The 14939-nt window shown below is 39.4% G+C and overlaps 1 protein-coding gene and 1 pseudogene across 5 annotated transcripts in view; one reads left to right on the top strand and one right to left on the bottom strand.

Moving 5' to 3' along the window:
• ASXL1 (ASXL transcriptional regulator 1) overlaps positions 1–14939 on the bottom strand; it is a 64866-nt gene that overhangs the window by 10810 nt on the left and 39117 nt on the right. For all 5 annotated transcript variants that reach the window (XM_070472516.1, XM_070472513.1, XM_070472515.1 and 2 more), the window contains 2 exons: positions 353–473; positions 177–274 (listed from right to left, as the gene is read on the bottom strand). In XM_070472516.1, the coding sequence (XP_070328617.1) occupies positions 177–274; positions 353–473 (219 nt within the window). The remainder of the gene's footprint in view (positions 1–176; positions 275–352; positions 474–14939) is intronic.
• Positions 1401–1892, top strand: LOC110152410 (transmembrane protein 256 pseudogene; annotated as a pseudogene).

Below are 14939 nucleotides of genomic sequence, written 5' to 3'. Positions count from 1 at the left end.
TGCTCTGTTCTCAGATCTACTGCCCACTTTCCCTAAGGCCCACTGTTAAATGATACTAACAGGTGGAGACCAAAGTGATTTTCTCCACACTTCAACACGCTCACTGAACATAGCAGGAAGAGTTCTATCTCGTGCCTACCTCTTTATCTACCCAGCCCAGTCACCAAGAGCCCCACCTGTGAGGAAGCTCTGTAGCTGTCCTTGGGGTTGGAAAGAGGCCGACTCTGAGATTCCGTAGAACAGGAAGCATTAGAGGACGTTTCATCGAGAGAAACTGGAAGAGAGGGAAGTAGAGGCTAGTCCCCAGCTCGACTGTCTGTGGCTCTTCACCCATCTTGTCAAAAGCACTTACCATCGTTTTCACCACTCACAGTGCTGGTTTCGTTAGACCCACAGCTCTCCACATCAGCTGTGTCCTCTGGCTCCTCTCCCTCCACCACGGCTGGACTGCGAGACCACTGCAAGGCATCCTTCTGTGATAACAAGGCACGACTCAGGTGAGCAAAAACCCTACAGATCCTACAAGCAGTCATTCCTAAACGTGTATTGCTTGTGCAGAAGCAGGATTTAGAATACTGATTAAATTCCCAGCCCTTTCTAACTGACCTCTTTCTTCGAAAGTTCTTTTCATATATACATCAAGAAATTTAGATATAACTTTGCATCTAATCATTCATTAAATATTTATGAGGTGGCTCCTATAAACTACACCATGCCAGTTCTGGGGTGGGACTAAGGAGAGGAATCAGAGCCCTGCCCCCAAATGAGTAGAGGAGAAAGTCCAAACTGCAACAATAGAAAGCACAGGGAAAGAAGAGAGCAGGGGCAGCCCAGAACAGGGGGGATCTACTCACTGGGCTGGAGCAGAGGGCTTGGGGTACAGAAAAGGGCTTAGGACCAGGGAGGCGAGCTTTCCCAGGAGATGCGTCGCTTGAGCTGAGTTTTAAACAGCAGGCACATGGAAAACTGGATGTGTGTGCAGGACAAAGACAGCAAGAGGGCTGATGACTGTCATGACACTGTGCTGAGGGATTAAGATGGATTTATTTTATAGTCTCTGAAGGATATTAATCAGGAGAATGATCTGAGTTTTAGGAATTTCATTCCATTAACCATGGGAAGCCTGGAGGCAGGAAGAAGAATTAAGACTATGACAAAAAGCCCTTGAAAAGGATAAAGATCTAAAGTAAGACAGCGGGGAAAACGTTAGAGTGTAGAGGAGAGCGCCACTCCAAATTTCATCTCCTTGTAACAAACATTTCTTCCAACAGTGTCTGTTGTAGAGTCTCAAATCAATATCCATTTCCAAGGAAAACTTAGGAGCTATCTTGAAACCAGGAAGGAGTATGAATGAATACTGGGGGATGGGGAGGAGGGGGAGCAGACAGACTGGGGTGGGGATGCCTTCTTTGAATAAAAGTATGCGAAAAAGAATAGGCAAGGCCTCTTGCGGGGCCCAGGTAGTGTTCATTAGGCGCATGACCATTGACAGCCATAAGCCGGTCCCGGGGCTGCTTTCCACCGCCTGGGTGCCTTGTCCGGAGCTGGGGCCTTAGGCGTGGCCTCCTACGGGACGCAGGGAGCCCAGTTTCTGGATGCCCATGGGAAGGAGCTCTTTGACAAGTCCAACAAACACCACTTCTTACACAGCCTGGCCCTGTTAGCGGTATCTCTGTGTAGAAAGCCCCTCTGGGCTGGGTTACTGCTAGCTTCTGGAACTACCTTATTCTGCACCACCTTTTACTACCAGGCTCTGAGTAGAGACCCCAGCTTCCAGAATTTGGCTCCTGTGGGAGGGAGCCTACTACTCTTCGGCTGGCTTGCCTTGGCTCTTTGAGCTTTCTTGTGTTTAACTTCTGGGTACTTTTTTTTTTTTTTAAGAATTGGAGCAGGGAAGGAATTAAAAGAGAAAGGCCGAAAAAAAAAAAAAAAAAAGAATAGGCAAAATCATGATTCTATCACTTAAAAACATGTCATAAATTTACAAGGGAAACCCACAAAATTCTAACTCATTAATTCCATGGGTCCCTTGATCTATTATATAGTAGACCTTACTTATCTGCAGGTTTCTTTAACCTTCCATGATCAACCATGGTTGAGAAACATTAAATGGAAAGTAACAGAAATAAAACAATCCATCAGTTTCAAACCACCCAGTGTTCTGAGTAGTGGGGTGCAATCTCATGCTGTCCAGGTCTGACTTCCACCTGGAAAGTGGACTGTCTCTTTGTCCAGCATATCCCGCCCGTTACTCACTGGGTGGCCACTGCAGGTATCAGATCGACAGTCATGGTTATTGCAGCACTTGTGTTCAAGTAACTCTTATCTTACTTACTAATGGCCCCAAAGGCAAACATAGTGGTGCTGGCACTCCTTACTCTGTCTGATTTATACTTTTTATTGTACCTAATATAAAAATTAAACTTTCTCATAGGCAAGTATGTATAGGTATATACAGAGCTAGGTACTACCCACAGTTTGAGGCATCCACTTGGGGGATCTTGGAACGTACTCCCCACCAGACAATGGGGGACTACTGTAGTAAGTCTTCATCAATTTATTTTCATGAATTTAAGCCAATATCATTTTGACCTAAGTTAATAAAAACAAAATGGCTTTTTATATCTTTATCTCTTTTCCTTACCAACCATAAATGTGCCTCAAGGATCAAAAGCTAAAGAGTGCTTTTAGTATTAATCTTGCAATTATGCTTATCGGCTGCCATGTTCTTGGAATAATGCAATAAATTTATTCCCTCAATCATACAGGCAAACTAACATAAAATACTCAATTTAATGAAGAAAAGAGGTTTATTAAATGTCAGAACTGACCCCAAAACTCCAGTTCTGGCAAAAGTGTAGGGAAATCACACATACTGTTGGTGAATGAAAATGGTACAAAGGTTCACATGCAGCCAGTGAGTCGAGAAATCTATGAGCAAAAATCTAAAAGTGAGATGCTTTTTAACCCAACGCCTCTAAGATTCACACAAGACATCATTTTAAAAAGGAAAAAAATCAATCAGTTGAACATTAAAATTAATATTCTCTGTTCAGCAAATAACTCCATTGATAGAGTAAAAAGGGCAGGCTACTCTACAGAGTTGAGGAAGAGAGCTCCAGTGAAGAACCTGTATCTAAACTGCCTAAGTCAATTAAAAAAAAAAAAAAAAAAGCACCCCAGGGACTTCCCTGGCAGTCAGGTGGTTAGCACTCTGCACTTCCACTAAGGGGGCTGAGGCCTAATCCCTGGTTGGGGAACTAAGATCCCACATGCCATGAGGTGCAGTCAAAAAGAAAGAGAAAGAAAGAAGGGAAGAGAAAGAAAGAAAAAGACAACCAGGAAGAAAAATAGGCAGACATGAATTAGGCACTACACCAAAGAGGGTATCTAAATGGCCAACGTTCACATGAAAAGATACTGAACCTCACTAAGTAAGAAAGACACACCAAAAAAATGCAAATTAAAACCACAATGAGATGAAATCACATCCACAAGAATGGCTAAAATTAAAGTTTAACGATATCAAGTAGTGCTAATGAGGATGTGAACAAGGACACTGAAAATGGATTCAAGCATTTGAGAATGTAGTTTGGCATTATCTGACACAGTTAAAGATATAAACGTCCTATAACACAGCAATGTCAGTCCTAGGTTTCAATTTCCTGGAGAAAGACATGCATGTCCACATCAGGAGGCATACCCAGATGTTCACGACAGCATCATCTGTAACTTCAGCTATAAACAAAGTGCCCATCAACAGAATCACTACATGGACTGATCGATGACTATACTGACCAATACTCAATAAATGGATATTACACAATAATAAAAAAATCAATGAGCTACAGTTACTTACAACATGGATGAACTGTATTGTGCTTATGTAGAAGAATGTCCTTTAATCAGTGTACACACCTTGTGTCCTTTCCCTTTTTAAAAAAAAAACTGAGGGATAATTTACAAAGAGTGAAATGTATACCACCTGATTAGTTCTGACAAATGCATACCAAGATACAGACCATACCCAGAGCCCCTACAAGTTCCCTTTGTGCCCCTTACTAGTCAATCCACACAAACATTGCCCCTCCCACCCAAGAGATAATGGTTGTTTCAATTTCTACCACTAAAAACTAGTTTTGCCTGTTTTTGTTGTACGTGCAAAAACGGCATGCGGGATCTTAGTCTCCTGACCAGAGGTGGAACCCGTGCCTGCTGCAGTGGAAGCACAGAGTGGTTCACCACTGGACCGCCAAGGAGGCCCCTCAGTCTCATGTCTGTGAGTCATCCATGCTGCTGTATACATCAGCAGTTCATTACAGCTTCAAATTTAAAGAAAAGCTGTAAGAATAAAAATAGTACAAAGAACACCTGCCATATAATTTTTACCCATGTTCACCTATCAACACAAACGTTTTTAAAATACAAATCTATTAGTTTGGAAGGGAACTGGCAAAGAGGCTAGTGATGGGGGTGGGGGGAACAACAGCATTAATAAATAAAGCCAGATAAAATATTTTCCCAGAAGTCAAATGTTTAAAAAAGAATCTATACTGTCTCTTGGGGAAGGCTGATTGATCGAAGGGTTGTTTAACGTGTATTATTAAAAGCTAAGAACATACCAACTATTCAAGAGTATATTAGAATTCCTAACCAATGCATAGCAAAAAGAAACAAAAAGAAACTAGAAGAAATCAGAATATCATAATTTCTAAATAAGTATAATTAGCTACATTGAAGATCCAAGAGACTCCAAACTAATATTCAGCAAAGATGTAAGATTTGAAATCACATTAAAAAAAAAAAAAAAAAAAAAAGCCAGTGATCCTAACATCAGCAATAATACCAACGACTAGAAAATGTAATTTATAACAAAGAACATAAGTTACTCTGAGATAAAGTTCACAAGAGAAACATAACCATTTTATGAAGAAAACAAAACTATCGAGAAAGGTTTAAAACTGAAATAAATGGAAAGCTATATCATGTTCTTGAATGTAAGATGCAACACTGTAAAGAAGTCAATTCTCTTCAAACTGACTAGCAGATTCAATGAAATTCAATAATACTCTCAGCTGAATGTTTTTTTAGTAGTACTTGATTGTACAGGGACAAGCAATGGGCCACAAATAAGCAAAAGATATTTTCAAAAAGAAATAAGAGGCGCTGATTTTCAAAAAAAATTAAAACAAAGTTCTAGTAAATTAAAGGAGTGTGCTTCCCTGGTGGTTCAGACAATGAAGAATCTGCCTACTATGTGGGAAACCCAGGTTTGAGCCCTGGGTCTGGAAGATCCCCTGGAGAAGGGAATGGCAACTCCCTCCAGTATTCTTGCCTGGAGAATTCCATGGACGGAGGAGTCTGGCAGGCTACAGTCCATGAGGTTCCAAAGAGTCAAAACACAACTTAATGACTAACTATACACATAAATTAAAGGAGTAGATTAGCAGTGCTAGGGGGTGGGGAAGGGGAGAATAGGGAATGATTGCTCAAGAGTGTGGGGTTTCTTTACAGGGAATGAAAATGTTTTGGAATTAGATAATGGTGATTCGTAACAGTTATGAATATACCAAAAGCCACTGAACTGTACACTTTAAACAGGTAAACTATATGGTATGTGAGTTACATCCCAATAAACCTGGATTAAAAAATTGCTTACTAAGTTCAATACCTCTGAAAACATGAACGAATCTAATAAAAATTTGTAAAAACCAAATAAAGAATATTACAGTGTATAAAAAGTTTATACATCCAAAGTAAAACTTCATCATTAGACAATGGTCTATTACTATGTTTTAACTTTCTTATGTGAACACTAACGGAAAACTAAAACTAGCAAAAAGCAACCTGTGTGTGTGCTTCAGAAAAGGCTTTATCCTTTCTAAAAATATCTAATGTAAAATAAGTTCTTTGAATTTGAAATCCATTTGCATTATCACAAGCAATTTCAATATTACAGCTGTCAAAGAGAAAAGGAAGAGCTATTCTTCTGAAAATGAACACACTCTTTGAATTTAAAGAGAAGAAATTGTCTGAGATCTCACTAATGACAAAAAAGTAGTTTCCATCAACCAGAAATAAATTCCATCAGCCAAAGTAAATTGGTTGATGTGCCACTGATGGCTGCAAACAAACTTTCTAGTTGACAGGCCCATGATCCTTCCTTCCTCTGAAACCCCTGGGTCTAGATGTACTTTAGAAGTTAGGACTTCCTGAATTTCAGAATGGCAATGTATCATATTAACACCACCAGTAATCCATAATCACAGATGTTAATGTTTTTTGAATTAACACATATGTACATACCAAGTGAAATAAATAGGTTTAAAGTGTCCCTGTCAGTCTAGAGCAGAGATTTGCCACCAAATGAGTTCAGACAACCCAGGTTTTTACTACCAAAAGAGTTAGGAATAAGTTTTTTCAATTCTCAAAATATTTCGTACTTCAGTAGTTAATAAGGGATTTATTTAGTTGATGAGTTGTGTCAGCCTCTTTTGCTACTCTATGGGCTATTATATAGCCCACCAACATCCTCTGTCCATGGGATTTCCCAGACAAGAATACTGGAATGGGTTGCCATTTCCTTCTCCAGGGGATCTTCCTGACCCAGGAATCGAATCCGAGTCTCCTACATTGGCAGGATTCTTTACCACTGAGCCACCTGGGAAGACCAAACAAGGGATTACTAGACCATGGGGGATTCCCGTGTAGCTCAGTAGGTAAAGCATCTGCCTGCAATGTTGGAGACCTGGGTTCAATTCCTGAGTTGGGAAGATCCCCTGGAGAAGGAAATGGCAACCCACTCCAATATTCTTGGCTGGGAAATCCCATGGACAGAGGAACCTAGAGGGAGGGCTATAGTTCATGGGATCCCAAGAGTGGGACACGACTTGGCAATAATTTCTTTCTTCTTTCTAGACCATTAAAAAAGCACTTTTCTAATAAAAATTTTAAAACATTTAGAAGTTTTATAATTCTACTTTTCTCACCAATAGATATAAAACATAAAGAAAATGTAATGAAAGATTTTTGAGCCCCCCACAGACCACCTCCATTTTACCCATTAAAAGATAGAAAAGTCATCTCCTAGAAAAATGTCACACATTTGCATAAGAAGAGTACATAAGTAAAAGGATGATCATTACAACAGTTTTACTATTACAGTTTGTAACTGGGAAAAACTGGAAAAAAATGTGAAAAACCTAAATGTCTATAACTGGGTACTGGATAGATAATATTGGTATGATATACTACTAAACGGTAGATAAGAGGAATAAAAAATACACCTATATAAACAAAGCACACATATTTCATGGATACATATGAATAAGAAGGATGCACTTTAAACTGATGACAATCTTTGGTTGCTACTGGGAAGGAACAAGGGCCACAGCCTGAATGGCATGAATAAGGGTAGTTTGGTGTGGAAGTCAAAGGCATTTCCCACTTTCTCTGCACAAAAGCTGCAGCTCCCATTTAAACAGGGTGAAATGAACACACACACAGCTCTCTGCAAATTCCTGCAGCCTCATTTGGAATGGCTGTATTTTAAAAGGTATAAACACACAAAGAGAAAGAAGGAAGAAAAGGCAGCACATGAGAACTATCAACAGAATTCTAGAAGATGAATAGCAGGAAGTAAAGAAGTGACTGAATACTCAGCAAGGAAAGACAACTGAAGTCTAAGACGGCAGAAGGAAAAGTCACAATGAGCAAGCCAGTTGTACTGTCAAGTCCCCACAGGGACAGGAATTAAGAGGTACCAGGAACCACTGCAGACAGAGGTGAGGCATGGGAATGAAAACAAGAGAACTGGCTGGAATTCTAAGAAGTTAGACCTCTCAGATCTCCTCTCTGTCCCCAGTCAGGCAATACCCTCCTCCGGGTCCAGAAGAAAACAGGAGATTTATATTCTGAGTGGACTAAATCAGAGAGGTTCTGGAATAAAGGGCTTCCCACATGGCGCAGTGGTAAAGAACTTGCCTGCAGTGCAGGAGACCAGGGTTTGATCCCTGAGTTGGGAAGGTCCCTTGGAGAAGGGAATGGCTACCCACTCCAGTGTTCTTGCCTGCAGAATTCCATGGACAAAGGAGCCTGGCAGGCTACAGTCCCTGATGTCCCAGAGTCAGACACAACTGAGCGACTAATGCTTTTCTGGACAGAAGACAGTAGCTCAAGGAGTACGGAGAGAGTAAGGTGCCACACTCTATAAGCCAAAATATTAAGTCAAAGGCCTGCACAAAATGCTGACCCCACTAGCTCTCTCCTTCAACTTGACTCCCAAAGCTCTCCCAACGTGGCAGCCCTACAACTCCAACCCCGGCCTGCTCTCTGCTACCTGGAAAACGGTGACCAGCCGAAGAAAAAACACCTTCAAGGTACAGATAACTGGGGGAATTTAAAAAACACAATATACAGGTCCCAACTCGACGACAGTCAACAAGTAGTGCCCGCAACACAGAATGTGTCAGTTCTCACTGTGAATGATCTGTCAAGGACCACCAGATAAGTAAGCACTACTGCTACACGAAGTCTAGCAACCAAAATAAACAAAAGGAGGAACTGAAAGAAAACAGAGATAATGAAGCTCCCACAACAAATACCCTCAGAGAGACAAAGACAAGTACAAAATGCTACTTTAAAAAAATAAAATGAAGAAACATCTGAAAACATGAGCAATGTGCTAGTAATTTAAAATAATACCCCCCCCAAAAAAATCAGCAACAACCAATAGGTTATTTCCCAGAGAAGTGACTCAAAAGAATAAGAGAATAGGCTGCATCAAGAAAAGTCCCACATAAAACAAACAGAAGTTCCAAAAAGAGAAAACAGAAAAGGATAGTAAGAGGATAGTAAGTTTTCCCAAAATTAAAAGACCCGAGTCTCCAGGTCTAATAAGGCAAAATGCCCAGCACAATGAATGAAAAAAGATCCATTCCACAGCATGACCCCACACTTCCAATGCAGGGGGCACAGGTTCAATCTCTGGTCAGGGAACTAAGATGCAGGGAACTAAACCCAAAAAACCCACAATGTATCCTAGAAATCACTCTTTCATTTTATAGATACTCCTCCTGATTCTCTTCTCAGCTGTATAATGCTCCACGATGCACATACCAAAGTTTGTTTATGCAACTACTTCCCCACACGAAGGCATTTAGATGGCTTTTAAATATTTTACAAACAGAAACACGACTGCCTTGAATAACCTTGTGAATCTGTGCTTTTATATTATTGAAGGTGTGTCTTCAGGGTAAATTCTTGAAGTAGAAATGATGAACCAAAAGTTAAATGTAAAAATAATTTTGTTAACAGCCAAGTTGCCCTCAAAAAAAGCTGTAGTGATTAGTGTTCCTAAAGGGACGTATGACAATGCCTGTTTTCCCACAGCCTTAAAAGGAGGAAACATTGTGTTACTTTAAATTTTGTTGCTTTATGTGTTCCAAGTAACACAACCACACTGAAGGAGGGCAAGGGTAGATCCAAAGCAAGTAGCAACTCCTGAAGATAATATTTTAACTATATACACATAGGCTGGCAATTCTGGAAGCATTAAATGTTTATTCTAGAACTTAGCAAATAAGTAGATACAAAGTAGATAAAGTAGGGAGTCAAACCTAAATTTAAGAGTCAAAAAATACAAAGCTTCTGTAGAAGAAACTGTAGTAAATTCACTGGCCAAGAAAGATTTCTAAAAAACACCAACTTTATCCTTTAAAAATATTGATGAAATAAAATTTGCAATTTCTCAAAATTGCAGATTTCTAATCAAAGACAGCTTAACAAAAATGAAAAGGCAGGGACTTCCCTGGTGGTTCAGAGGCTGGACACAGTGTTTTCACTGCCATGGCCCTGGGTTTGATCCCTAGTCAGACAACTAAAACCCCACATACTTTGGGGGGGGGGGGGCAGATCTTTAAAAAAAAAAAGTCAGCCAGCAGACTGGGAAAAATATCTGCAATACCTATATCTGACAAAGGACTTATACCATAGCATATTGTTTTTTTTAATCTACAAGTGAAAACCAAAATGACTATACTTCAACTTTTTAAAAAAAAAAGCACTGCTATTTTCTTCCTTCCATTAAGTGTGTGTGTATGAGAAAGGTGGAGAGAGGAGCCCCAGTGGCCAAGAGTAGGATGTCAGAGTCTGAGTGGGGGACAGAAGGTATTTACATTTGAGGGAAGCATGTATGGTGTGGGAGTGAGAGCTCAAGAAGGGTGAAACTCCCAAACAAGGAATGACAAGAGTCAGTGTATCAAAGCTCAAGCTGGATGAAGAGGGTGTTTATATAAGAAGGCAGCCGTGTGCATGCGCACGCGCATGGGGCGGAGAGGTTGGAGTTTGTGCAGATGGGTCCATCATCCATGGGGGCCAAGCCAGGAGATGCGGTTGGAGTTGAAGATGGGTCAAGAGGTCATGTTCACGAGGGAAGGGCAGCAACAGTGATAGGAGAGATTAATTATCTAAGAAACTGGGAAGATTAAACAAGTAAATATATTAAGAGATATATTAGAGATATGTATGTAAATATATGCAAATATTCCTTAGCCTCTTCTCGGTGAGAGGAACTGGGATCAACACCACCCCAATAACAGCACGCATATCTAGAACCTAGATCTTGGCTTCTAAATACCACTACACAATAAAAGAACCAGTGTCAAGGCAGGCAAGCTACACAGTGAGCCTAAACCATCTTTTGCCAGAAAGATGCATCACTCCAAGAATGATGGGAATATGTCAAAGGGACACAGAAGCCAGACTGATGAAACTCCCACCAGCCAAATCGGGGACAATATGAACATCCGCAACTAGAGTAGCCCCCGCTCACTGTGACTAGAGAAAGCCCATGCACAGCAATGAAGACCCAGTGCAGTCATAAATAAATTAATAAGTTGTAACAAACTGAATGAAACACAAAACTAGGATATCATATTGATATAAATAAACCAACATTTAGAGTGGTATATCACAGTTTCAAACCCCTCCCACAAAACAGTTATTCAAAGTGGGGGGAAGAGGAGCTTTACAGGTATGAAATCTGGCAGATGCTTCCTAACCAAATGACATCCTTAGTAATAGGACAAGTTGAAATAATGAGCAAACTGAGAAGATGCAGTAAGAAGCGTTCACTTCTCTGATGTGCCTGATACAGATGCATAACTTGACTCATGAGTAAACCTAAGAAAACCCAAAATGGACCACATTTTATGAAGTAAGTATGAAATAATCTTCAAAAGAGTCAAGGTCATGAAACTCAAGGAAAGATGAAGGAACTTTTCTAGACTGAAGGTGACCAAAGATTTACAGCAACTACATACAACATGTAAATTCTGAACTAGATTCTTTAGGCATAAAGGACATTACAGGGACAATTAAGCAAAACTTAAATGGAATCCAAAGAATAGATGGCAAAAATGCCTCAATGTAATTTGCTGAATTTGATACATGTATTAAGAACATGTAGCAGATGTCCTTAATTGTAAAGTTATACATTTAAGTATTATAACAAGGCTCTAAAATGGTTCCAGAAAAGCGATGGTTTTTGCACTGTACTTAAAATTTTTTTTAAAGCTTATCATTGTTAAAAAATAAAAGTATTTTTTAAATGGGAAAACCTTTAATAGGCAACTTACATAAGATGACACGAATGATCAGTAAGAACATGAAAAGGTACTCAACATCATTTATCATGAAAAATATCAATTAAAATGAGGTATGTCTAAAAAAAAGTCATATATTCATCAACACAGTATAATTTTTCACAAAATTCAATACACAGTCATGACAAAAACTTTCTGCAAACTAGGAACAGAATAGAATCTTCTCAACTTGAAAAGGGCATCTACAAATATCTATAGCTAACAACACACCAATGATAAAAGACTGAGTATGCTCAGTCACTCAGTGGTGACCAACTTTTTTCGACATGGACTGCAATCCTCCAGGCTCATCTGTCCATTAGACTTCCCAGGCAAGAATACTGGAGTGGGTTGCCATTTCCTTCTCCAGGATATCTTCCTAACCCAGGGGTCAAACCAGCATCTCCTGTATTGCTTTCCCACTAAGACTGAGAAGAAGGCTAGATGTCCACACTCACCACTCCTGTTTAACATATCACCTGAAATCCAAGTCAGTGAAATCAGACAAGAAAAGGAAATAAAAGGCACACACATCAGAAAGAATACATACATAACTGGCCCTATTCACAGGTAACATGACAATCTACACAGACAATCCCAAGGAATCTAAAGGAAAAACTCCTAGAATAGGTGAATTTATCACATTCACAGGATATAGGCCAACATTTCAAAAAAAAATCAATACTGTCTATATGCTAGCAATCAACAATTAGAAACCAAAACTAAAAGCACCATACTATTTACAAATTAAGGTACGTATCTAACAAGTCATGTATAGACTATAGACTCTGCATACTAAAACCCAAAACTGTTGACAAAAATATCAAAAACAATCTTAAGTAAATGAGAAGTCATACCATCCATAAAATGGGAGAGTCAACACAGTTTCCATTTCTCCCCAAACTGATCTATTGGTTTAATATATTTACTACTAAAATCTCAAAATATTTTGTAGATATAGTTAAGACAGTTCTATATGGAAAGGTAAAGATACCATAATAGGTAAAACAGTTCTGAAGAAGAATAAAAGTGCAGGAATCACATCACCTAATTTTACAACTTATTATATGGCTATACAACAGTCATCAAGACAACATGGTACTGACAGAGGAAAAGGCATATAGGTATAAATGGAACAGAGACCAAAAGCAGAACCATATACAACATACAGCCAACTGATTTTTTACAGAGGTGTAAAACAACTTAGGGGCTTCCAAGGTGGCTCAGTGGTAAAGAATCCACTTGCCAACGCAGGAGACACAGGTTCAGTCTCCTAGTCGGGAAGATCCCCTGGAGAAGAAAATGGTAAGCCACTCCGGTATTCTTGCCTGGGAAATCCCATGGACAGAGGGGCCTAGCAGGCTACAGTCCATGGGGTCGCAGTCAGAAACAACTTAGCAACTAAACAGCAACAACAAACATTATCAGAGTTGTATTTTAGAATCACTCTGACAGGAAATCTGAACACTGCATTACAGGAGAAGAGTCTGAGAGCACTAATTAAGAAACTAATGCAATTGTTAGGCCTGGGGTAATTACTGCCTGAGTAAGAATGTTAGAACTGTAAGGAAAAAGACTGTTATGAGCATTAAGTAAGAATGAATGAAAGGAACACATATAGGCCATTTCTGTAAAAGAAAGAAAAGGAAGTAAGAAAACATGTATCTATGTATCTTTATAAAAACAAACACAGGAACCATAAACTCCACCTCCAAATCACTGCAGATGGTGACTGCAGCCGTGAAATTAAGATGCTTGCTCCTTGGAAGAAAAGCTATGACCAACCTAGACAGCATATTAAAACGCAAAGACATTACTTTACCAACAAAGGTCTGTCTAGTCAAAGTTATGGTTTTTCCAGGAGTCATGTATGGATGTGAGAGTTGGACTATAAAGAAAGCCGAACACCAAAGAATTGATGCTTTTGCACTGTGGTGTTAGAAAAGACTCTTAAGAGTCCCCTGGATTGCAAGGAGATCCAACCAGTCCATCCTAAAGGAAATCACTCCTGATTGGAAGGACTGATGCTGAAGCTGAAATTCCCAATACTTTGGCCACCTGATGTGAAGAACTGACTCATTGGAAAAGACCCTGATGCTGGGAAAGATTGAAGATGGGAGGAGAAGGGGACGACAGAGGATGAGGTGGTTGGATGGTTTCACTGACACGACAGACAGAGTTTGAGCAGGCTCCAGAGTTGGTGATGGACAGGGAAGTCTGGCGTGCTGCAGTCCGTGGGGTTGCAAAGTGTCAGACATGACTAAGCAACTGAACTGAACTGAACAGCTTAAAAGCAAGACTCAAAAGGATACATTTCTAAGTAACTTTATCTGCATTTCAGAACAAAGTTCAAAAATATTTAGCATGAATACAAAAATATCCAGAATCCAAGGTTAAAAATGTCTGTCATCCAATAAAAAATTATTAGGAATGCAAACCAGAGGAATTTAACCCATACTGACAAGAAAAATAAATAGAAACAGACCCCAAAATGACACATGGCTGGACTATTGAAGTCTACTGAAAGTTATTACAAGCAAACTTTGGAATTACTGTGAGTGTGGGTTCAGTTCCAGACCACTGCAATAAAATGATTATCACAATAAAGCCAGTCACACCAAGTTTTTTGTTTCCCAATGCGTATAAGTTATGTTTATGCTACACTGTAGTCTGTTAACTGTGTGATAGCATTATGTGTAAAAAAAAATGTACATATCTTAATTTAAAAAAACTTTACTGTTTAAAAAATGCTAAACATCACCTAAGACTTCATCAAGTCATTATCTTTTTTGCTGGTGGAGGGTCTCACCTTGATGTTTATAGCTAGACTGGTCAGGATAGTGGTTAAAGACTAGAGTGGCCACTGTAATTTCTTAAAATAAGACAATAAAATACGCCACATCAAAAGTCTTTCTTTCATGAAAAATTTCTCCATAGCAGGTAATGCTATTGGATAGCATTTTACCCACAGCGGAACTTCTTTCAAAACTGGAGTCAATCCTCTCAAACCCTGCCACTGCTTTACCAACTAAGTTTATGTAATATTCTAAATCCTTTACTGTCATTTCAACAATGTTCACAGCATCCTTTCCATGAGTAGACTCCACCTCAAGAAATCACTTCTCTGCTCATCCATAAGAATCAACTCTTCATTTGTTCCAGTTTTATCATGAGATTAAAGCAGTTCAGTCCCACCTTTAAGCTCCACTTCAAATTCTAGTTCTTTTGCTATTTCTGTCATATCTGCATTTATTTCCTCCACTAACATCATCAATCATTCAAAGTCATTCATGAGTG

The sequence above is a fragment of the Odocoileus virginianus genome, chromosome 9 (assembly GCF_023699985.2).
Source record: "Odocoileus virginianus isolate 20LAN1187 ecotype Illinois chromosome 9, Ovbor_1.2, whole genome shotgun sequence".
In the NCBI taxonomy this organism is placed as follows: domain Eukaryota; kingdom Metazoa; phylum Chordata; class Mammalia; order Artiodactyla; family Cervidae; genus Odocoileus; species Odocoileus virginianus.
This window is presented reverse-complemented; position numbering and strand designations above follow the sequence as displayed.